The following is a 24,076-nucleotide window of genomic DNA, read 5'->3' as shown; positions in this document are numbered from 1 at the left end:
GTTGGAGGGGCCTTAATTATTTTATGCTTTAACTATTGAAAAATAGCAGATATACAAGCTCACAGCGCGGCACCGAGTGCCGCGCTGCGAGCTTGTAGATCTGCTATTTTTTAAAAGTCGTGAAAATGTGTGCAAATCTTTGAATATATGTATTTTTTAAGCGAACATTTGTAACTCAAATTTTGCTTCTGGGGGGTCCCTGGAACTAAATATTTTTAGATTTTGGGGGTCCTGCACATGAAAAGGTTTGAGCTCCACTGACATCGAAACATAGGTTTTTCAAAAAAACCTTAGAAGGATTTGAAATATTCAAAGATTTTCATGATTTTTCAAAAATAGCAGATCCACAAGCTCGCAGCGCGGCACTCGGTGCCGCTCTGCGAGCTTGTATATTTGCTATTTTTCAATAGTTAAAACACAGGGGCCCCGCAGTGAATCCTTGTACCCAGGGCCCAGAATTTGGTGCGACACCCCTGTTTGCCGGTGCATGGCATTCTGGGACACACACACACACACACACACACACACACACACACACACACACACACACACACACACACACACACACACACACACACACACACACGTCCTTGCTTTGCGTGTCCAGTCCGTGTCCAAAGCCCCCACGGCGAGCGGCGGCCGCCATTACACCGTCAGAATCAATCCTTCTGATTGGGTCTCGTACCTCGACCCCAGCGTCCGACCGGCTCTGTTCCCCGAGCAAACTGGGCATGGTTATGATGTCATAACGGCTGTTAGGAGTGTGTTTCTAAAGCAGCCAGTCATCGCAGCCATTTTGTGTGTGTGTGTGTGTGTGTGTGTGTGTGTGTGTGTGTGTGTGTGTGTGTGTGTGTGTGTGTGTGTGTGTGTGTGTGTGTGTGTGTGTGTGTGTGTGTGTGTGTGTGTGTGTGTGTGTGTGTGTGTGTGTGCCAGTGCCAGGCACGTGCAGAGAATGTTAGAGGCAGGGGCTGACATTTCTAAAAGGGCCTTTTGGTGGAAATATCGGAAATAGCCGACCTCCCCAAGCTCACAACAACATTGTGAGCTTGGAGGTCGGCTATTTTCGGTACGTGATACCACACTGAACTAAGCATAATAAAGTGAATACTGGGATTTCTACACAGAGAGGGCAATTCTTTCAACATTAGATGCTGCATTCAAGTTCAGGAGAGTTTGGACAAGGCCATTGTCTTGAATGCTGCCTTCAGGTATGGCATGGAAAGAGGGGGCATTGGCATTTCTTTCACCATAGTAAAAACTGCAATTTCATGGTCTGGAGAGGGCACTCTTTACAGACGGATACAAGGGCAGGGGCTCAAGCCCCCTTTGATGTCTATGTGTGCACGTGCCTGCCTGCGCGTGCGTGCGTATTAGAGAGAGAGACACGCGTCGTTCCTGATTTGGAATCCGTGCGATTCTCCATTTCAGATCTGTCCATCAGTCCGTCCCGCACGCCGCCTCTCCGGGCGTCCAGTCGTTGCTTGTCACTCTGAATTTCAAATGGCTCCAATTCCCCCCCCCTGATGGCATGGAGGAGAAGTGGCAGGCAGCCTGTGTGTGTGTGTGTGTGTGTGTGTGTGTGTGTGTGTGTGTGTGTGTGTGTGTGTGTGTGTGTGTGTGTGTGTGTGTGTGTGTGTGTGTGTGTGTGTGTGTGTGTGTGTGTGTGTGTGTGTGTGTGTGTGTGTGTGTGTGTGTCGGGGGTGGGGGGGTTCTGTCAGAGAGGAGAGGGTGATTTTGGCATCTGCTTTCCCATTTTGGGGTTGTGAGGCTGGGATGATTGTTTCCTCTCTCTCTCTCTGTGTGTGTGTGTGTGTGTGTGCGTGTGTGTGTGTGTGCGAGAGTGTGAGTGTGAATGGATTTGATCCTAATCTGATGATTATTTGATGCTAATCATGTTGCGTTAACGCCATCCATCTCTGCTCATTAGGATTCAGGATGCATTCCTTTTTTGGTCATGTGATGCTATCTCTCAGTGTGTGTGTGTGTGTGTGTGTGTGTGTGTGTGTGTGTGTGTGTGTGTGTGTGTGTGTGTGTGTGTGTGTGTGTGTGTGTGTGTGTGTGTGTGTGTGTGTGTGTGTGTGTGTGTGTGTGTGTGTGTGTGTGTGTGTGTGTGTGTCGCTGTCTGTCTGTCTGTCTGTGTGTCTGTCTGTCCAATTGATTGCATTTATCTTTTTCTGGGCGTCAGTGGCTCAGGGGTAGAGTAGCCGGATGGGAACCGCAAGGTTCCCAGTTCGATCCCTGGGCTCCCCCAGAGTTGGTGTCGAAGTGTCCTAGTTGCTCCCGATGTGCAAGTTGGTGCCTTGCATGGTTTCCTCTGCCGTCAGTGTGTGAATGTGATGCACAATCTATGTGAAGCGCTTTGGAATAAATCGTCACTGTCGATAAGAAACCTTGTATCTCCCAACTTTAAAATGTCGATGTTTTTTAGTAAAGTAATTCCCCTCTTCACGATTCAAGATGGTCGCAAAAAACTAGTGAAAATAGCTGTGGAGTTGTGTGCTTGTAGATCGCCTATTTTCACTAGTTTAACTAATTTTCAAAATGATAAATACAATTAAAACGAACGGTTTTGGATGTACTAGGTTTCCACCCGACAGCGATGAAATAAATGTTTCTAAATGCACCGTTTACCGTTGAGCGTTTCCTTGACGGTGACCAACCAGCTACGAGGAGAGGGCCCTCTACCTGGAGGCCATCGTCCAGAACCACCGGGAGGTGATGACGTTCGAGGACTTTGCGTCGCAGGTGTTCTCGCCGTCGCCCAGCTTCTACCCCATGAGTGGGACAGGTGAGACCTTCTTCTCCTGCTCATAGACATATCCATTTCAATATGTGCAAAAATGAAGGTTCCTTCACATTTTCGGGGGATTAGGAAAACTATACATTTTTGGAAACATCAAGAGTATATAACAAATCAGTTTTCTTTTCATGATTCTGAATCAATTTCAAGCATTTGTTTTGCACAAAAAAAAAAAAACATTCCTTGGGCTTGGGATTTTGCAAATGGAATCAAGGCTTTCTGATTTGTTATACTCTGAAGTTTCCAAAATATATAGTTTTAATTTAACGAAATTACAGCGACTTGACTATCATCCTGGTGTTGATTTAGACAGGGGGTTTGGATTTGGTTTCAGTCATGGTCTTTTAAATAACATGTCATTTAGTTTTAGTCATATTTTATAGTCAGCTGAACTGTTTTAGTCTAGTTTTAGTCGAATCCAAATATATTTTAGTTGACTAAATCTACAGTTGACAGATTTCCTTTTTTTGTAGGCATTGATGGTGTCGTAATGTCTGATTTTACACTTGGTTGCATGCTGAAAATAGTCGATCTACAAGCTCAGAAGCTTGTAGATCAACTACTGTATCGTCTCTTTCTCAGCCCAATGTCTCTTTTCCACTAGGAAGGGAAACTCAGAACCTTCCATAACTTGAAACTTTTTTCCAGAACCAGTTAATTTCTGTGATGTTTACTTTTCCTTTACAACCAGAACTACCCCTGAAGGGGAGTATTTCATAAAAACAAAAATGACATAAATCTATAAGATCACATGTGTGTGTGTGTGTGTGTGTGTGTGTGTGTGTGTGTGTGTGTGTGTGTGTGTGTGTGTGTGTGTGTGTGTGTGTGTGTCCTCTCGTCCTGAGCACATGCTCACTGATGAATATCAAACAACAAGCCGAGCTTCAAACCCCTTCGCCCCCCGTTTCAAGCAACCTGCATCTTTTTCCATGCAATTACTCTCCTATGAATATAAGCAGCCTTGTTAAATCAAGGTCACTGTGCGTGTGTGTGTGCGTGCGTGCGTGCGCGTATGCTTGTCCAACCCGCTCTTAGAGATCCAGCTCCAGGGGTCCATACTGGCTTATGGTGGCCGTTTTTGTCAAAATTCCTTTTTTACCACAGACATAAAAAAAGAGTGGAAAATATCATTATAGTCCGAGCGTTTCGTGCACAAATCGTGCACTTTATGATAGAAGCATGAAATTTGGTACACAGTTAGAACATGCCATATGGAACATTTTTAATGGTGTGTAAATCTAATGTACTGTGGACATGGACAAGACCCAGTCTTTGCCACAGACACATTGATGACCTCCTGTCCAGCGTCCACTAGCTAACAGCAGCATGTAGCAGCCCAGCGTGTCACTTTAACCAGGAGGGAGAGGACAATGTGTCTTCTCTCCTTGCTCCTACAAGCTCTGATCGATCGGCAGGCCGTCGCTTCAGATCAATAACAGCATTGCACTTTCCCACTCCGTGTCAACTGTAAACGCCTTCGATTTGGACTGAGGGAGACCCAGCTATATCTTGTCATCATGTTCACGTCAAAGTGTTTGTGTATAGCGGGTGCAGACTTCCATTCAGAAACACCCCCACTTAGAAACATCCCCATTCAGAAATACCCCCACTGAGGTTAGGGTTAAGGTTAGGTTTAGGTGACACAGCCATTTAGAATAATCATGGAAGTCAATCTTCTAAATGGCAATGTTTCTGAATGGAGATGTGTATAGTAGAATTTGAGAAATAGACGTTGTGTGAGGACCATGTTCCTGAGAGAATGGACCCTATTCATGCCCCGCCCACTCAGCAAATTTCTCAGCAACTTCTGGTGCTTTGAAGGGTAAACCCTGCTAAAAGCCCATAGAGTTTTACCTTTTAGCCTTTTTTGTGCCTTTTACCATCTTGTGTTCTTGATCATGCTAGCCGTATTTTATACTTTACTATTCGGAAATTGCATTAAATTTGCGATTTCTGTGTTAACTCTATATGGGCTTTTAGTAGGGTTTCCCCTTCAAAGCGTGACGTCAGCACCAGGAAGTTGCTGATTGGGTGGGACGTGAATAGGGCCAATTGGATATGTTATGTTTAAGCAAAGATGTGGTCATAGAGTTAGGATTAGACAATTAGAGGTTTAGTTTATGCCTGGTTATAGTTAGTTGCGTGCTGGTATCGTGCACCATAAATTGCTAATCTACAACAAGCTCACAGCGCTTTGCCCTGCAACACTTGAGCTTGTGAATCAGCTATTTTCAGTTTCAGGATTTGGGTTAAAAGTTGCATACATGTGATACAGTGGCATTCAAGAGCGTATGTCCTAAATGTTCATGTCCTCCTCACAAGTATTATAATACAAACCTGTGTGCGTGCGACCAGGGGTCATCGCCATTTTGGTTTGTGGTGGACATTTTTGTAAAGATTGTATTTTTGCCACAGACATAGCCCTGTCATGTTTCAGGGCTATGAGACAAAAAATAATGAGACAAATGAGACCAATAATATTACCAGAAATGCATAAAGAGATGGCCCTGAATGACCATAACAGGTCTGTAACTGCATTTGCACACTCTCAGAGTTATGGGGGTCCTCGCAAATAAAACATTTGCGAACAACCACTGTGGACTCCTAATATACCATTAATTGGGTCTTATGATGAAAATAAGAAAATGTGTAAAAAAAAAGAATCTAGAATTTGCCTTGGACAAAATCAAGTCTTTGCCACGGACATGTCGATCACCCCCCTGCGTGCGACGGTTTGCGTTGTTGCCTATTTTCAGAAAGCGTGCCTTGAAATGTTTATAGACATTTTGGCAGAGTGCGTGCGAGGCCGACAGCTACGTGTGAATGAGGACACTGTGTGTGTGCTCACCTGCACGTTGTGTGTGCCTTGCTGTTTGTGTGTTTGCTGAGCTCCCGTGCCTCTGCCTCAGAAGGCAGGTGCGATGCGGAGGCTGTTGTTGGCGGACAGGAAGGCGTCCTTCTGTCCGTCCCGCGGCGCAGCGTTGATTTAGTTTTAGATTTCTTTTGGTACAAAACACGGTAGTTTCTTGCAATCTCCAAATCTTGTGAGCTTGTAGATTGGCTATTTTCAGCATGCAGCCACGTGTAAAATCAGCCATTACGACGCCACCAAAATACATTTTAGTCGACAAAATCAACCGTAGATTTAGTCGAATAAGTTCTTAGGATATTTAAGGCGACTAAAGTCTTATGATATTTAGTCGTCTTAAAAACTAAATGATAGTGAAAGTGCTATTTTTGGGTTAAAGTTGTAGCCCTTACAATTCAGAGTGTAGGGTTCTCCCCACCTGTTTAGTCAACAGACACTACATTTTCAGGTCAGGGTGACAATTTTGTCCAATCTAGCGTAGAGTAATGCCGACTAGTAGAGCAGACAAATGTGAAACAGAAACCAAAGATCGGCGTGCTGCTGCCACGTTAACAAACAATACCAACCAGCGCCCGCGATTTTCGTCACAGAATTTTTATCTCCAGTACGATCAATCCCGCGCTAAAAGGTAAAGACGGAGGTTATTTCTGCGCTTAACAAGTGAAAAAGAAGCGTTGAAGAAGCGTGTTTGTTTTCTACTTCCTAACTGCATAACACAGCAGCAGAGTTTCCGCGAAAATAGTAGAACCGAAGCGGATACGGATCGGATTTTTCGATGACGTCATTTCGCATGTTCCGGTACCAGGGTGGTACCAATTATTTTATATATGAGCTGGGGCTGATCGCTAACTCATGAAAAACACGATTTTGGCAGTCAGGGCAAACCATAAAATGACTTGCAAAAGAAATACAATTTTGGCAGTAAATGAGTTAAACAGCTCTCAACAGGTGTCCACACACAGTTCTCATCGTCTACACATGCAGCATTGAAAGGAATGAACGCGTGTATGGCTGAACATAAAGGAGATGAGGGCAAGGGGAGCACGGAGAGAACCCATCCTTAGGAGGGGCGGAGGGCTGAGAGAGCGAGATATAGGAAGTAGGGCTGTCACAATTATTACATAATCTTCCAATCGCAATTATTTGACATAATCGCGATTCTTTTTCATAATCGTCATAATCATTTCCATGTTGAAAATCTTTCATATATATATTTTTTTAGTAAAAAATAGTGGAAATAGCCGATGTACAAGCTCACCACGCGTCGCATCGTGACGCGTTGTGAGCTTGTACATCGGCTATTTCCACTATTAATGTTATTTTTTAAGTATAAAGTTGTCAAATATGTCAGTAATTTCTTTGTATATTTAGGTTATGTGTCATATCTGCCATGTGCAACTTCAAAGCCTATCCACAACCCTCCAACATCCCATCGTGCATTGCGCAGAAGTTGCACAGAGCTTCCGGCGCCGCAGCCGAGTGTGATCTACAAGCTCACAACGGTTGCATCTGCGACGCGACGTGAGCTTGTATGTCTGCTGTTTACCGGAAGTGTCCTACAAATAATGCTCCAGTAAATGTTTGCGGAAACAGGTGGATAAGCCAAACAGAAATGTAACTGTCAACGACAAAAAAAAAAAATTAAATCGTTAATCGCAATTATTTGAGTGACAATGAATCGTCATGTAAAATGTCATAATCGTGACAGCCCTAATAGAAAGGGATAGCGAAGAAAGAGCTCGTAATTGCCCAACGCCCCGTCGTTCAAGTCTGTTAGCTGAGGATGTGAGTCTTTTCTTTTTTTTTTCTCAGAGGCGTTGTTGGGCTCTTTTGTAGCCGGGCAGGGAGAGAGAGGTTAGACCAGCTTGAGTCATTTTTCTTTGCCTAAATGAGGGATTTGTTTCGCTGGGTGTGGCGGGCGGAAGGGGGGGGGGGGAGAGAGAGAGACAGAGAGACAGTAATGTAATGAAGTAATGTCGCACCTCCTCAACCCCTGCGGAAACTCACTCTGAATGGCAATTTGTACATCCACCGGAATATGCCTGTTTAAATAGATTAAGTGTGTGTGTGTGTGTGTGTGTGTGTGTGTGTGTGTGTGTGTGTGTGTGTGTGTGTGTGTGTGTGTGTGTGCGTGCGCGCGCGTGATGTCACTTCATTCCGAACATGTCGGCCAGCGGGCCTGAAACATGGCAGCAATGACGTTAAGCAATTCCACATGTATCACCTTCACCTGGTAATCTTCTATGCCATGGATAAGTGTGTGTGTGTACACACACACACACACACACACACACACACACACACGCACACACACACACACACACACACACACACACACACACACAGTTACTGCTGCTTAAAGTAAAATAAGCAGCATGTAATTGGCCCACTGGCTTGTCACTTTGTCACAAATCTTTTGAGTAGCAGCAGCTACTCAACGAGAGAGATCTCTCGCTATAGCGCGCAACGAGGGCCTCTCCAACTCTTTTTTCCTGGGCTGAATCAGGGGCCCAGCACGTCCCTGCTCTCCATCATATGGTCCATGTGTGTTGTCCATATTATACTGGCACTGCTTCTTGCTTCCCATTGCAGTCACTAACATATCATCCATGCTCCATGGCAGCCTGCAGGCGTTGGCCTGGGATGCAGTGTGACTTCCAGGGCTTCCCCTGGGCCAAGCTGGACTGTAAGACTCTCTGCCTGCTTCCTCAAACACGCTTTAGGCATGACGCACATCCCCCCCCCCCCCCCATCCATCCACATCATCACATAGCTGCACTGGGGTGCGCTTGATTTAGCTCCCCGAGATCCTTTTGTGGTAGGAAACTTAAGATGAAAGTCGAAACCAGTGGCGTCCATATTGAGTATCTGAGACGAATAACAGTCTAAGTCCATATTTGATTTATTTCTAATATAGATATTTTTTGTTTTACAAGACTGTAAACCACAAACTAGTCATTTTTAATCTGTTAAATTGTTAATGCACTCCCCCCCTCATTTTGTTCAATTGTCTGTTTTAATGTTATCTGCTCCCCTTGTCTGCTGAATATTGCTTGTACGGACTTATACTGTCGTTCAACAAACTGTTGGAGATGTACTGTTTTTCCACTTCCCAAGTATGATGTCTTATAATTCCTAGAGTTAAGTAAAACAAATCGTATTCAACAAAATGAGGGGGGAGTGCATTAAGAATTGAACAGATTAGAAACGTTAGTTTGTGGTTTACAGTCTGGTAAATCAAAAAAATATCTATATTCAAAAAATATTTAAAATATGGCTATGTTTTTCATCTCAGGTATTCATTGGGCGTGGCAAGGTATGGAAGCTGCCATACCTTGGCTCCAGCCAGGGGGAAATAAAATGTAAATGTACTTCTTAAAATGAATTCACAAATGTCTCTATGACTCCCTGCGTTGATTATTCTGTTATTAAATTACTTTAAACTATCTGCAATGGAAATTAGAACAAAATGATTGCTTTCACCAGTGTATCATATTCTCGACAACACTTGTATCCCCCTATCTTGAAAAAATGGTTTATTCCTCGGTTCAGTAGGTCAGCACAGGTGCAATGTGTTATTGTTAATTAGCAGCAGCGGCACATTAAGGTAAAAAGCTAAGGTATGGCAACGGGAGAGTGTTTTTTACATGTCTTTCAGTCCAAGTGTATCAAAAAAGCAACTGGGTTAAGGCAGACCGAAGCTTGTGATTGGCTGCGCGGAGGTGACGAAAGTCTGGGGGACGGAAATACACCTAAACCCTAACCTTAACCCTAACCTCAGTAAAACTAACCCTGGTGAATGCTAACCTGGTGAAATGTCGGTCCAACGGTGCTTAACCCAGTTGCTTTTTTGATACACTCGGACTTAACTCATTGGCCGCCTCCCCCGATAGTCACGAGAAAATTCCAATGTCGCTCCCCGCCAGGCCCGATAGTCCCGAGAATTTGCTTTTATATAATGTAATGTTTAATTACATTATTCTGCAGCCCGTGAAAAAGTTTGAGCTTTCAGTCATATAACGAACCAAAGATATCACTCATCACAGTAAGTGTGTTTGAAAACAAGAGTGTAATAACGTATAAATCTCAATAGAAATGAATAAAACTCCCAATAAACCACAGTGAATGCATTTAGCGTGGCAGAGCGCAGCCCGCAGAGTGCAATCAGCGGCACACTGGCCACACGCATGTAAAGGGATGTGGGGCAGGGATGTGCAGAGAATATTTAGAGAGGCAGGGGCTGACATTTCTAAAGGGGCCTTTTGGTGGACAATTCTATTGAATGCAGCCCTCAGGGGCAGGGGCTCAAGCCCCCTTTGATGTCTATGTGTGTACATGCCTGGTGAAGGGGCTGGCAGAAGCGACAACGGAGCAGCTGGATCTGAGACCATTTTGCACAAATCAAACAAAATCCAGTAAAATGTTCACTTGGAAAGCCATGACCTGCCTCATTGGCCAACAACACACAGCTTCATCATAACCCCCAAAGTCTCGACAACAAAATATTATGTCCCAGGCAGCCAGACAACAACGAAGATCAGAAGATCAGATCAGCAGGAGCGTCACAAGGGAAAAGTGGGACGAGTCTGAGTTACTAGGGCCCAAGGTGGAAGGGGCTTCATTATTTTATACTTTTGCTATTGAAAAATAGCAGATCTACAAGCTTGCAGCGCGACACTCGGTGCCATGCTGTGAGCTTGTATATATCTATTTTTTAAATCCCCCTATGTAGAAAATTCATGGGGGGCCCGCAGTGAATCCTTGTACCCAGGGCCCAGCACCGACACCCAGTTGGAACAGATCCTCAGCCCACTACAAACACACGTATAGAAAGCCTGGTGAGGCGAGGTTACAAACAACACAATCACCTACTGGACAAGATGCAGCGCCGTCGGCCGGTCCAGTCGACCACCAACCGATCTTCAAGCCCTGCTACGGGAGTGGAGAGGAGAAAATATCCCCCCCCCCCCGGCGGAGTCCTCAATCAGGCGACCATTGTCTGAAGAAAAGCAACGTGTCGCGTCCATATAACTTCCATCGGTATGTAACAAAACTGGTGAAAATAGCAGATCTGCAAGCACACAACGCCTCGCATCCATGGAGCCTGATGGGAGGAGGAGTTCTAGGTGTATTATATTCCAGTTCTCAGGAAAGGGTCGCGTCCAAACTCCCAGCGGTGTAACAAAAAAAAGGAGTGAAAATAGCAGATCTACAACGCGTCGCGACGAGTGGAATCCAACGAGGAAGAAATGCAAACACGGCGATCGTCATTGTCAGTAAGTTTACTGTTGTTGTTTACATCCAAGCCTAAACTACTTTTCTTCCTCCTCACTTGGCTGATGCTGCAGCGTGCGTGCACGCGCAATCGCGCATGTGCGCGTGTTTGAGGCGCGCCGCGCAACGGCGCAAGTGCTTGCAGCCTGAAGGAAGGAAACGCGCCTGGAGAAATATCACCACTGGCCGTGTGTGATCGCTGCAGTCTGTTCCGTTCTAAAGCCCGCCTACTGTATCCGGTTATGTAACACTCACATGCATGCAAGAAACGTTTCCGCATCCGGTATAGACCCAGGCCGGATCAGCAACAAGCAGAGTAACTTGATTCCTATCAGTTCTCTACGAGGCCACTGAGCAGGGGCGTCAATTGGGTATGGCAGGGGTATGCAGCTGCCATACCTTGGCTACAGGGGGAAATAATAAAAATGAACTTTTCATCGTGCCTGTTGCTAAGGTATGGCAACATGACTGGTGTCTAGTCATGTTGCCATACCTTACCTTTTTCTGAACTGACGCCACTGCCACTGAGGCCAGCCAGCAGTTTGCGCACATCAACAGAGCATGAGAGCGATTCAATTCAAAGGAACGTTATTGGCATGAGAAAACATAGGCTACGTTTACATCGCCAAAGCAAGTGCCACAAATAAATAAAACAGTTGAATATGGGGAACATATTTACAGTTATACACATAGGCTTTGCCTTATATAAAGTTATAAGTTATAAGTGTGTGTGTGTGTGTGTGTGTGTGTGTGTGTGTGTGTGTGTGTGTGTGTGTGTGTGTGTGTGTGTGTGTGTGTGTGTGTGTGTGTGTGTCAAAATGTGATCTGTGCAAAATAAAACACTTGAATGTGAATAAAAGGTAAAAAGCTTATTTCTATTTGTGTGAAGTCAGTATGACGCCCTAAGGGCAAGAGGTGACCTATTACAGCCCTATTACACTATTCCAGTTATTGCCCTATTACACAATTACACTTATTACACTAGTAAACTTATCTGATAAGTGCCTGACGCCATAAATACAAATATCAACTGAATTATCCACTTGAAAAGCGATCGATCACAAAAAGGTCAATATCTCCAGTTTTATCAATTAGAGCTGGATTTTGGTCAAAAATGGCTATTTTGAGATGGCTGCAACTATAGAAAAAAAAGCTTTTTATTTTATTTTTTTATTTTTTGGTGAGACTAGAGGTGGTCTTCTTTCTTTTCAGGTACTGTAAGACATGGTCGAAAAAACACAGAATTTAGGAAAAATGTCAATATAAAAAAAATATATAAATTTTTTTATTAAACAAAATGGCAGGAGAGCCATACAGTCAATGTTAAAATGGCGGCCAATGTGTTAAAGACCTGCAAAAAATACTCTCCCGTATGGCAACATGACACCAGTCATGTCGCCATACCTTAGCCTTTGCTGAACTGACGCCACTGGTCGAAACGATGCTAAATGAAGCGCACCTGCTGTTGTCCCGTGTTGCGTCACAGTGTGTAACCCAGCTTGTCAGCTCATCCCAACCATCACCTTTGAACCCTGAACCTGGCTGCTCAGTGTCCTATCACAGCTTCATCCACTATGACCCTGAATGCAACCTCACTCTCAAGCCGTGCAACCTCACTCCATCCTAAGCTACCTCGTTACGCGCTACGCAACTTTGCTACACCCTCTGCAACCTGACAACACACTCTGCAGCCTCACTCCATGCTCTGCTATCTTACTCTACACTCTGCAACCTCACAAATGCATTGTATTTATAAGGCACTTCACGTCAGCATCATGCCTGCATCATGCCTTGACTTCATGTCACACCCAGATCACTCTGCATGAACCAGTCCATCTGTCATTGACCATATCCACATGGTGGCCGTCTTGCTTTCACATGACGCTTGGTTGTGACGTAAAAGCAAAATAGTCGGTGCACTTGGTCAATACAGACCTACTATAAGCCTGTGTTTCTCAAACTTTCAAATGTCAAGGTCTCCCCTTAACTCTGACAGTGTACAAAATGGAACCAAATGAACCTGTTAGGTTCCATTTGTACACTGTCAGAGTTACAGACTTGTATGGGTCAATTTAGACCCCAATAAAGGAACCCACAGAGTCCCTGGAATCCACCTTTGAGAAACACTGTACTAAGCCATATGCCAGTCCTTATATGACGTTTCTTTGCTCTTTTATTTTTAGTTTTGTATTGGTTATTGTTGTTCCTAAACTATGCGTATGCTGAGGTACATCAGTGAACCTTCTGCCACCTATGAGGGGTGTAATTTTAAGCTGTTTATGTGAAACCAATTCCAACCGGTGGTCGGAGCTCTTCAGCAAGGTGACGGTCTCTGCAGAAGCAGCGTTAAAACACTGAGGAGCTCTCCACCACCTCAAAGCACCCGCCCTACCCCCCACCCCCCTAGAGACCTGTCCCCCAAATGCTTGACGTTTTATGCTATGTTGTTTAGCCTACCGGGGACATGAAGCTACAAACTGCAAAAAGAAATATTTCTCAGCTCTTCATTTATAAGATATTTTCCCCACTTCCACTCTTCTTTGCTCTCTCTCGAAATTCCTGCTCCCCTCCATATAATATGGAAGAAAAACTCAATTCTTGACGTTATCCATTTCCCTGTGCTGTTATTTAACCCTACCCTGTTCATTTACAAGAACACTAATACTTAATTTTTACTTAAAAATAAGGCATTGTATAAGCTGTTGTTGGCACGCGACAAACCGTCGCATGATGAAATCTAAGTCGGGCTCAACAAAGACCACGTCATGGGAGTGGCTGTTCTGTGGCTTCGTTTCAGGTAGTCTAAACACAGCATTTCTCTGGAGCCCCGTGCATCGCTGCTGTCCCCAAACCCCTTATGTTGAAACATCCTCTAACGGTTACCATCTCCTCACTGTCTGCCGGTGTGCACCTGAAACTGTCCCGTATGAGCAGCACATTGACATGAAATACGGGACAGATTGAGCATGCATGGGGCGCCACCGAGTCAGCAGGTGATGACAAGGGGATCCTGGAGGTGTCCGATTTTTACCTACCATTCATAATGTGTGTGTGTATTTTTCGCGTGTATCAAAAAAGCACCTTAGTTAAGGCAAGACCTGCGGAAGTAGTTTTTAGTTTTCCCCCCGACTTTCGGCGCCTCTGTGCGGTCCAAGTGAACACAAAGGAGCGCTCCCTACCTCCGGTTCAGCGGGCGTGTCTTGCCTTACCCGAAGTGCTTTTTTGATACATGCATATGTTACTGTATTTTAACCCTTTAATGTCTTGCATCCTTCCAGCGACCACTAATGACTTTGCCACACAAGCTGTCTGAAACAAAACCCCCAAAAAACGTTTCAGCAGCGTTGTGTCGTGTTGGGAATTGCCGCAGCTGTGTGTGTGTGTGTTTGTGTTCTCTTACACAATGCTCTACTCTGTGTTTTTCCTTTTTAGATTAAAAAACTAAGGGTATTTGATGAAGGTAAGCCCCTCGATCAAGTCGGCCCGACAGGAAAAACAAAAGCTTGCCGTTAGTTTTTTTTAATTTCCTCTCGGCCGGCAGTCTCCTTTTACACACCTGTTACCTTCTCTACTCGTTCACTCACCTTGGCTGGTTTCTTCCACACCTCCCCCCACCCTCACCCCTCCCCTCCCTCCTCTGTTGTTTGGATACTAACCAAGGCTTCATTTATCCAGAGCTGTGTGACAAAAGGGATAACGGAGGCTCTCTCTCTCTCTCTCTCTCGGCTGGTTAATTGAGAGTGATGCACGGGAAGGTGGACAATTAGCACTCCGACTACGTTAGCGGCATGAACAATACGGCTACACCCCACCACTCCCAACCCCCCCACCACCTCGCTTCTGCATGTGGTTTGCCTTTATCTCCTCACCCCTCCTCCCCCCATCCCTATCGTTCCCTGTCTGTCTGTCTGTCTGTCTGTGTGTCGGAGGAGCGTGGCTGTTTGCCCCGGGGCACAACTCTGAGACTCAACACCTGCCGCACTGGAAGGGAAGACGCCTTTGTCGTTTAGAAGCCTTGTTTGAACTGCTGCAGGCAGGCAGGCAGGCAGGGGACCCGATGGGGGAGCAGAGCCATTTAAAGACTCCTCTTTGTTTACTGTGCTCTCTCTCTCTCTCTCTCTCTGTGTGTCTGTGTGTGTGTGTGTGTGTGTGTGTGTGTGTGTGTGTGTGTGTGTGTGTGTGTGTGTGTGTGTGTGTGTGTGTGTGTGTGTGTGTGTGTGTGTGTGTGTGTGTGTGTGTGTGTGTGTGTGTCTCTGAGTCTTTCTCTCTCTGCGTCTGTCTGTCTTCCTCTGTCTGTTTGTCTCTCTCTCTCTCTCTCTCTCTCTCTCTCTCTCTGGCTGCAGTGCATTGTGGGTTGGTGTGTACAGAGCAGGAAATAACAGGTCTGTGATGAGGAGGATATAATGATGACACATTAGTCTCTCATGCTCATGGTGCGAGGAAGATCTGGGATCTTTATTCATGTATTTATTTGTTTGTTTGTTTATTTAATCTGTCAAACCCTCCGACTTCCTGTCAGAGTCGAGACGACCTAAACAACTTCCTGTCAGAGTCCTCCTAAACATAGTCTTGCGTAGCCAGACAACTATTCCACAATCTCCGAATGCTATGTGTAGAGTCTGGAACGACAGCTCCCGAACGACGAGTATCGGAAGTAGCAACTGCTGCACGGAACTGTAGTCCCATTGGAAACATAACAGAAGCACACTAGCACAGACAGAGTCATTCGAGCGGCATATTCTTGTTACGGGTGTATAGATTAAGAAAACATTTGAAAACATCATGGAAGTAACACCAACACCACCAGAAATGTGTGTGTGTGTGTGTGTGTGTGTGTGCGTGTGTGCGTGTGTGCGTGCGTGCGTGCGTGCGTGCGTGTGGCAGGGGGAGGCCTCTATGCATCACACTACTGTCCGTGTAGGCTAGAGAGGTCTTTATCTTTGCAAGGTAGACCCCCCCCCCCCCCCCCCCCCAGTGCACAGAAGGCAGATGGAGCCTCTTTGTAGATGGAGAGGGAGAGTGAGAGAGGCGTCTCGCTTATGTAGGCTGTGGGCTTTTTTTTTGTTCTTCCTTCAGTGCAGGAATGGACCGATGCCCTGTGTGCCGGAATGCTGGGTTTTGTTCTCTGGCTTAGGACTGTTTTTTCCTAATTTCAGACATCTTTAGATCGGATAATATTTTTTTTGAAAATGACATGCCCAAAAAAGACGGCAGGGTGAAAGTTAAATCGGGGTTAGGCCAACACCGTCCACACGCACACACACCTTTTTTTTTTTTCTTTTTTTTACATTTATGAAAATCTTTTATACTTAAAATGTATTTTATAATTAAAAAACTATTTGTAAGAACGGTAAAATAAATACACAAAAATAAAATATATTTACTCCATAAATACTGATGTGATCCCTGCGACCCTGTGGTTTGGGAAGAAACCCCCTCACCCCCCACTAAGCAGCAGAGCTCCCGGATGTTGGCTGCTGGCCGGCGACGGCGTCCCGCGCAGCGCGGAGTGTCTGTTACTGTGGCCATCTGTCTGTCCCTCTTTTAGACGCTGCAACTTGAGACGCCACACACACACACACACACACACACACACACACACACACACACACACACACACACACACACACACACACAACCAGGACGGGGAATGAGAATATTCAGACAGATGCTCAGGACTCCACAAAAGCTGAAGCTTGTTTGAGTTGTTTAAAAACCGGAGAACCTTTCGTGGCAAAAAAAAAGGGGCGGCAGACAGGGGAGGATTGTGGGTAAGAGGGGAGTTTTGGGGGGTGAATTGATTAAGGGGTGAATTTCCAACGCGGCAAACTCGTTTAACCACCCTATTTATTGTTTTATATACAGTATATAGTGGAAAATACTGAGCTTGGGGATCTGTTATTGAATTTTCTTTTTTAAATGATATTTTATTTGTAATATTTTTGCCTATCACGACAAGCCCAAAAATATGAGCTCCCGGTTTGAAAGTGCTTAAATCTGGAGACTTCCGGGGGTCCGCTGGCCTAGCGGTCCACGTGAATGCGGTTTTCCCGGTAGCCCTGAACGCAACGGTGGGGGCTGATGGGCAAGGAGGGTCGCAAGCTCTATGAGAAACAACTAAAACTGGAACCGCGATCTTGCCACACGTGAATAATTGTGGTTGTAAACAATAACACAGACAATATAAATCCTTATTAGTCTAGTAGTGGGAAGAAGGGGTTATCATCATGGCCCCAAATAACTTTTAAATATCTTGCAATTGGCGACGAGTCTCTTACGAAATCGGCAAGAGTGCCTCTCAATACATAATGCTAACCTTTCCATCGGCAATAGTCAGTGCCAGTGGTGAAGCCTGACAGCACGTTGTGGGTTCGAATCCCGATCCCGATGACCTTTGTTGCATGTCATTCCCTGTCTTTCTCTCCCTGCTTACTGTCTCGCTTTACCATATACTGTCAATAAAGCCCAAAAATATCTTAAAAATTCTAAAAACTGGACACTCTGTGGCTTAAAAAACGGGTAGTCAGAGGGAGGATTGCGCGGGGTAGGTAGGCGACGGCTGCATGGAGAAGTTTTTGGGGGAATTGATGAGGGCTGAATTTGCAACGGGGGGGAACAGAATAGTAGAGGCAGACGACCAGCGATGTTTTTGATTGTGTCCCCGGCACCTTTTCAGCCCAGCGCACTTATCCCCCGTCCGTTTTGTCATCCCCTGGTAATCGTTGACACAAAGGTCCCTGAGTGCAGCAGAGGACGAGCGCCACAAAAGAAAAGACTCCAACATTATGTCCGACGGAGACATAATGTGTCTGTTTTTTTTTTTCTTCATTTTTTCATAGCAGGCTTTTTATATTTACTCTCACCTACCCTTAATGCATTTTGTTACAGCCTGTGGCTTTAACCACTTGCACCCTCGCATCCCAGTTTTGGGCGTTTCAATTTTGGTCACGTCATTATAGAGCTGTGAAAACCAACTTTTTCTCTTTTTTATTATTTTTTTGTACAATTTCAGCACATTTTCTGAAATAGCTCTACTGAGCTTCACAGCGGTGCAGCGGTGCTTGTAGGTCGGCTATTGTCTGAATCATTTGGAATTCTTTGTGGTTGGCGTGGCTCAGCGGTTAAACAGGTGGCAACCGGGTTCTCTTTTTTGTTTTGTTATTTTGTCACAAATCATACAAGCATCTGGAAAAATATGCTTGTCTCTCTCTGTTAACGGCTGTCTTGAGATGACCGAGCATGTTTGCACAAGGCATGAGATTCGCTTCCTTGCACAGAAACACCTTTGATCGCTGTCTCTCACTAATAAATGAATGCATTGTTATTATGATGGTCAACACTGCTCTGACTCTGAACATGGATCACACTGTTTCACTTTTTAATTGGTGTGGGTGTTGGGTGGGTTCTGCTTCAAGTGGATGCTGTGTGTGTGTGTGTGTGTGTCACGTGCACAACAATGCACGTTCCAATGTGACATGTTCCACATCCCCATATCTGACCTCTCTCTCCCCTTCCCTCTCTCTCTCTCTCTCTCTCTGTCCTCTCTCACTCCCACCTTTTCTCTCTCTCTCTCTCTCACTCACTCACACTATCCCTCTCTCTCTTTCTCTCTGTCCTCTCTCATTCACTCCCTCCTTCTCTACCTCTCTCTCTCCTCCTCTCTCTCACTCCCCCTCTCGTTCTCTCCCTCCCTTCCTCTCACTCACTCACTCACTCACTCACTCACTCACTCACTCACTCACTCACTCCCTCTCTCCTCTCTCCCTCTCTCCCTTCTTCTCTCACCCTACTTCCCCCCCCCCTCCTCTCTCTCTCTCTCTCTCTCTCTCTCTCTCTCCCTCTCCCCCCCTTTCTCTCTCCCTCTCTCTCTCTCTCTCTCTCTCTCTCTCTCTCTCCCTCTCCCCCCCTCTCTCCCTCCCTCTCTCTCTCCCGTCCCAGGCTCCCTCAGTAACAGTACCAGTACCAGTGCGGAGCTGGGTGGTGCTCCTCCTCCTCCACCAGACAGCCAGACAGTGGACCAGGTGTCTCCCACCATGCCCCGCGCCACCCGGAACCGCGTGTCCGGCAAGCTCCGCCGCTCGGCCAGCGCCATCAGCAAGTCCTCCAACTGAACTCTTCATCATCCCCTCCTCCTCCTCAACTCTGATTGGCTACTACTACTACTGCGCCCCCTCGCGACTGCAAAGTTTTTATTTGTGTGATTATCGTCTGTCTGTCTGTGTCATGTAGACCAAACTTTCAAACGTCAAGGTCTCCCCTTAACTCTGACAGTGTACAAATGGAACCAAATTAACCCGCCAGGGTTCATTTGGTTCCATTTGTACGCTGTCAGAGTTACAGACTCGTATGGGTCAATTTAGACCCCTGTAAAGGAATCTATAGAGTCACTGGAATCCACTTTGGGAAGTTTTTATTTGTGTGATTATCTTCTGTCTGTCCGTCTGTTTGTGTCATGTAGACACATAACTGGAGCACATTGCAATTTTGATGTTTTTTTTATTTTATTTAAGTGGCATTTATCGATGACTCTGGAAACATTTCCTTTTTTTTTTTTTTTTTTATAGTTTTTTTCCTTTTTCGCCCGTTCAGCTGCTTATCTACACAAACCTTACTGTCCCTATCCGGGGGATCGAGGTTAACGGCAAAGGTAGCCGATCTAAAAGCTCACGACGCGCCGCGTTGGGGGAGACGCGTTGTCATGAGCGACGCGTCGTGAGCTCGTAGAACGTGGCCGTTGTTTGTTTGTGTTTGCCGAAAACGTTTGGGCCGCACACTAGGGAAATACTAGCACAGGACCTAGTACAGAGCCCTGTGGCACACACACCCCGGTCAACTACGTACACATTAGGGTCAAAGTGTTTTTTTGTTGTTTTTTAATCGAGACGGGAACGCGAAGACTTTAAGCTATTTATGTTCATTCAATGCAAGTTTTTGCTGAAGAATCGGAGCGATGTAGGAACCCGTCATGACTGATGCAAGTCAACCTGTGATGATAAACATGTCCCCTCTGTTGTACAAAATAATGTCTTAAGAGCCTACGGTAGTGACACTCAAGTCTTATCTATCGTCGTTGTCGGGTGGAAACCTTGTATGTCCAAAACCGTTTGTTTTGTATTCATCATTTTAAAAATGATTTGAACGATCTACAAGCACACAACGCCTCGCACCACGAGGCTTTGTGTGCTTGTAGATCTGCTGTTTTCACTACTTTTGTGCGACGGCCTCGTATGATGTAGCAGGGCTTTGCTTTGCGAAAAAAATTACAAATTTGAAACTTGGAGATACAAGGTTTCTGCCCGACAGTGACGTTATACTCTGCAGTATGACATAGTCCAGTAGTTCTCAACCTTTCCAGGCCGTGACCCCCAAAAAATTTGAAACCCCCACACCCTGATAAGCACTTGTAGGAGTTGAGGCATTTCTCTTTCGGTTCCCCAGTATAAGTATTGTGAAAATAGCGGATCTACAAGCCCACAACACCTCGCGAAGCAAGGCGTTTCACACTCTTTTTTTCACTATTTCACAAGCTTGTATCATTTTGAAGTTTGACCAGTTTTCATGGCTTGTTGATTACTTTTGATTCATTAATGGTCTTTTAGTTTTCTCTCTTTTTTTATAGGTATTTTAAAGTCCTTAAATTGTCACTTCACTGTCATCTGGGGACCCCCCCCCCCAAGAGAGGGGGGCTCCCCCCCCCCTAAATGAAGAGAGGGGGGCTCTCTTCATTTAGCCCCCCCCCCCCCCCCCCAAAAAAAAAAAGAATTATCGACCCACAGGTTGAGAACCATTGGCGTAGCCGTTTGCCATGCGATGGGGTATAAATTGAGCTCAAAGCTACAATCCAGAACTTATTTGAATGAATAAAAACTTGTATTTTTAACCAATCTGCATGGTAGAGAGTGTTAATACAGTATAACTATAGTACATGTGGTTTGAAGAGGTGGTCTCCTTGTAGAGCACCGAAGTCCCACGTCATTTACCAGTCCTACCTGGGTCACGTCCCCGTTTAACTCATTTACTGCGTCAACCCGAGAAAAAGGCCGTTGGTCCAAACTGCTCCGCCTGAGAATTTAATTTGATTTCATTTAGAAGAACAATCCAAAATACTATCGCCGCTCCGCGGTTACTAAGTCTGAGACGGAAACCGGGACCGGATGTGCATTTCTTTGGCCAGAACAAACCATCTCTCTGTGACAACTTCATGCTCCATTTTCTTCCTTTGTAAACATCACTGCTGCTAGCTAAGCATAGCTAGCTAGCATGGATTAAGTTGGGGTCTTTTTGTAATATTTTTGGACCACAATTCTTCGATGATAGGCCAAATGTACGATTACCCCATGCTATTCTCCATAGAGGAGTGACTTCCGTGACCCAGGGGATGAACGAGTGGCGTCAGGACTTCGGCACTCTGTATACTCTTCCATCGAGACATTCAGAACCCCGGTGTCAGGTCGGGACTACTACCGGTTGACAAGTAGTACTGCCTGAGGCTCATACATACATACAGTACGCCCCAACATCTCCCGTACTCAAACGAGGGATTCCACTGCTCCTGAGTGAGCGGAAGACGTCTGGTTTCCTACACGTGAGCCTCTTTTTTTTTCAAACGCAGTTCCTGTCCTCCCGCGCCCCGCCCTCCCGTTCCAATTTCTCACAAACAATAAGCGCTTCTCTTTGAAAAAAATGAATAAATGAGAAATTGGACCTGCGCGGGGGACCGCGGCCAGAACTGCGTTCGAGAAAAGAGGCCCGCTTCTGACACCGAGTTTGAATCCCCCTGGTGTTAATAGTCAGCAATTGCCTCTCTTCGTTGGGATGTGTACAAATGAAGGATTGTAGCTTTACAGGTGCTTCTGCATGCGGTCCTTGGGTGACGCTAAAAAAGAAAAAGAGAACGATAAGCACTAAACAGAACAGCCGTACATTTTCACTAGGATAAAACTCGAAAAACTGAAAGTGTTTCCTCATCTTTCTGTACCGAGTTTGACCTTTGCCCCCTCTGACCTCTTGCTGGGGACGTCCTGCTCACGAGCCCACATCTCTACTACTCTGTTTAGTCCATCACGGTGGTTCTTTGACTTTCTCGCGACAAGGTCCCCCAAATTGATGTATTGCGGACATGGACCACTCAGAATTGAAGATTTATGTTTAAAAATAGGCTACTAAACTATTCAACCCCCAGATGTTGCCAGGTTTCTACAGCTAAATTGACGATAGTTAGGAAACCATGGAAATGGAAAATGAAACCAAATGGAGCCTTTATAGTGGTACATTTGGTTCCATTTGTACTGTCAAGAGGTCCATGGGCCCAATCAGTGCATACCAAAACGAGGGCATACATAATGAGACATTTTGAGAACCACTTGTGTACAGTAGTAGGTGTGTTTCTTGTGTCTTAACCAATACACACAAAGCGTGGACGTACTTTTAATCTCGTTGAACCCAGAGTGGACAATCAAAGTGATGTCTTTTCCTGCCTGAGCTTAATGAAAATTAGCTTTTGTGATTGTTCGCTGGTTTGTTTATTTTAATTTATTGTTTCAGTTTTTTTCTTAGTTGTATTTTTCCCTCGTTTCTAAATGAATTCCGATGGATTCTCGTGACACTTTGATTCATGCTGCTCTGCTGGAATGAGGATGCGGTGCGCTGCGTAATCGTTTTCTGATGTCGTTAACTTGGTCTCGTATCCCGTTAATCCAATGAGCTCCGACCCGCCCAGCACCCCCCCCCCCACCCCACCCCTCAGCCCCGGTCTGTTCCTCCGTCCATCGTTCGTCTCGGTCTCCGCCGACGCTCGACGACGACCACATTCCAACGTCACACACACTGGTGACATGTTTTGCACTCTTGTCATTGATAGAAACCTAGCGTTGAATGTCTCAGTCTTTTATATTCTCGGATCTATAGCGTCGTTGTCGGGTGAAAACCTTGTATGTCCAAAACCGTTCGTTTTGCATTTGTCATTTTAAAAATGATTTAAACTAGTGAAAACAGCCGATCTACAAGCACACAACGACTCGCGCCGCGTGGCGTTGTGTGCTTGTAGATCGGCTGTTTTCACTACTTTTGTGCGACGGCCTTGCGTGACGAAGCGGGGCTTTACTTTGCGAAAGAACATACACATTTGAAACTCGGAGATATGAGGTTTCCGCCCGACAATGACGATAAGTTGCTTTAAGAAACGAAGAAGAAGAAGAAACGCAATTTTCCGATGTTTTCTCGAATGTACATACGGAGTCTTATTTCATGATCGGTTTATTTTGCTGTCGCGTCGTATTGATGCAACCATGTTGCTGTTAGGCTGAAAAGAAAAGAAAAAAAAAAAAACTACCACCGGAGCCTCAGGTGACCGTGACTCTTAACTCCATGCACTGGTGTGTGTGCGACGGTGCGTGCGTGCGTGCGTGCGTGTGTGCGTGCATGCGCTCTCTCGCGCCCACTTCCTCCTCTTCATCCTTAATCGGATTTCTTTTCTCCCTCGTCTTCATTTGGTGAGACGGTGAACGGAGATGCCACCCCCCCCCCCCCCCCCCCCCCTCTTCCGCTGCCACATCTCTTCATTTAGCAAAAGCAACTGTTGTTCTTCCTGTGTGTGTGTGTGTGTGTGTGTGTGTGTGTGTGTGTGTGTGTGTGTGTGTGTGTGTGGGTGTGTGGGTGGGTGGGTGGGTGGGTGGGTGTGTGTGTGTGTGTGTGTGACCTTAATGAGGTTGTCCTTATTGTACGAGACAGCGTATGCACGCTATTTTATTGTGTTCTAAACATCTGATCTCTGCCTACACACTAGAGGACTTCAACGGGTCCAAAAGATTAAATGGAAAATCGAAATGGCCTGTAAAATTTCTTCAGATTCTGAACTGTTCTGAAATAATAATCAAATTACGTGTGTGTGTTCTCTACGTTTTCCCTCGTGGCGTCTAGGGCTGTCACAGTTATTACATAATCGTCTAATCGCAATTATTTGATGAAATCGCAATTATTTTGCATATCGTCAAAACTGTTTCCATGTTGAGAAATGTTAATATAGTTACAAACACTTTCAAAAAGTAGTGGAAATAGCAGATCTACAAGCTCACAACACGTTGCATCGATGTTCTTTTTTCAGTATGAAATTGTCAAATATCATTTCTTTGTAA

The 24,076-nt window shown here is 45.4% G+C and overlaps 1 protein-coding gene across 1 annotated transcript in view; it reads left to right on the top strand.

The window, feature by feature from the left end:
• The window catches only part of ralgapa2 (Ral GTPase activating protein catalytic subunit alpha 2), a gene marked incomplete at its 3' end in the record, with an annotated part of 559,582 nt that extends 540,528 nt beyond the window's left edge, over positions 1-19,054 (top strand). Inside the window, exons 43-44 of the mRNA XM_080751315.1 lie at positions 2,664-2,788; positions 18,882-19,054. Coding sequence (XP_080607441.1) covers positions 2,664-2,788; positions 18,882-19,054 — 298 coding nt within the window. The remainder of the gene's footprint in view (positions 1-2,663; positions 2,789-18,881) is intronic.
• Between the last annotated feature and the right edge of the window lie 5,022 nt (positions 19,055-24,076).

The sequence above is a fragment of the Nannobrachium achirus genome (assembly GCF_963921795.1).
Source record: "Nannobrachium achirus genome assembly, chromosome: 20".
Lineage (NCBI taxonomy): Eukaryota > Metazoa > Chordata > Actinopteri > Myctophiformes > Myctophidae > Nannobrachium > Nannobrachium achirus.
Note: the sequence above shows the minus strand (reverse complement) of the source record. Positions and strands in the feature narration are given on the sequence as shown.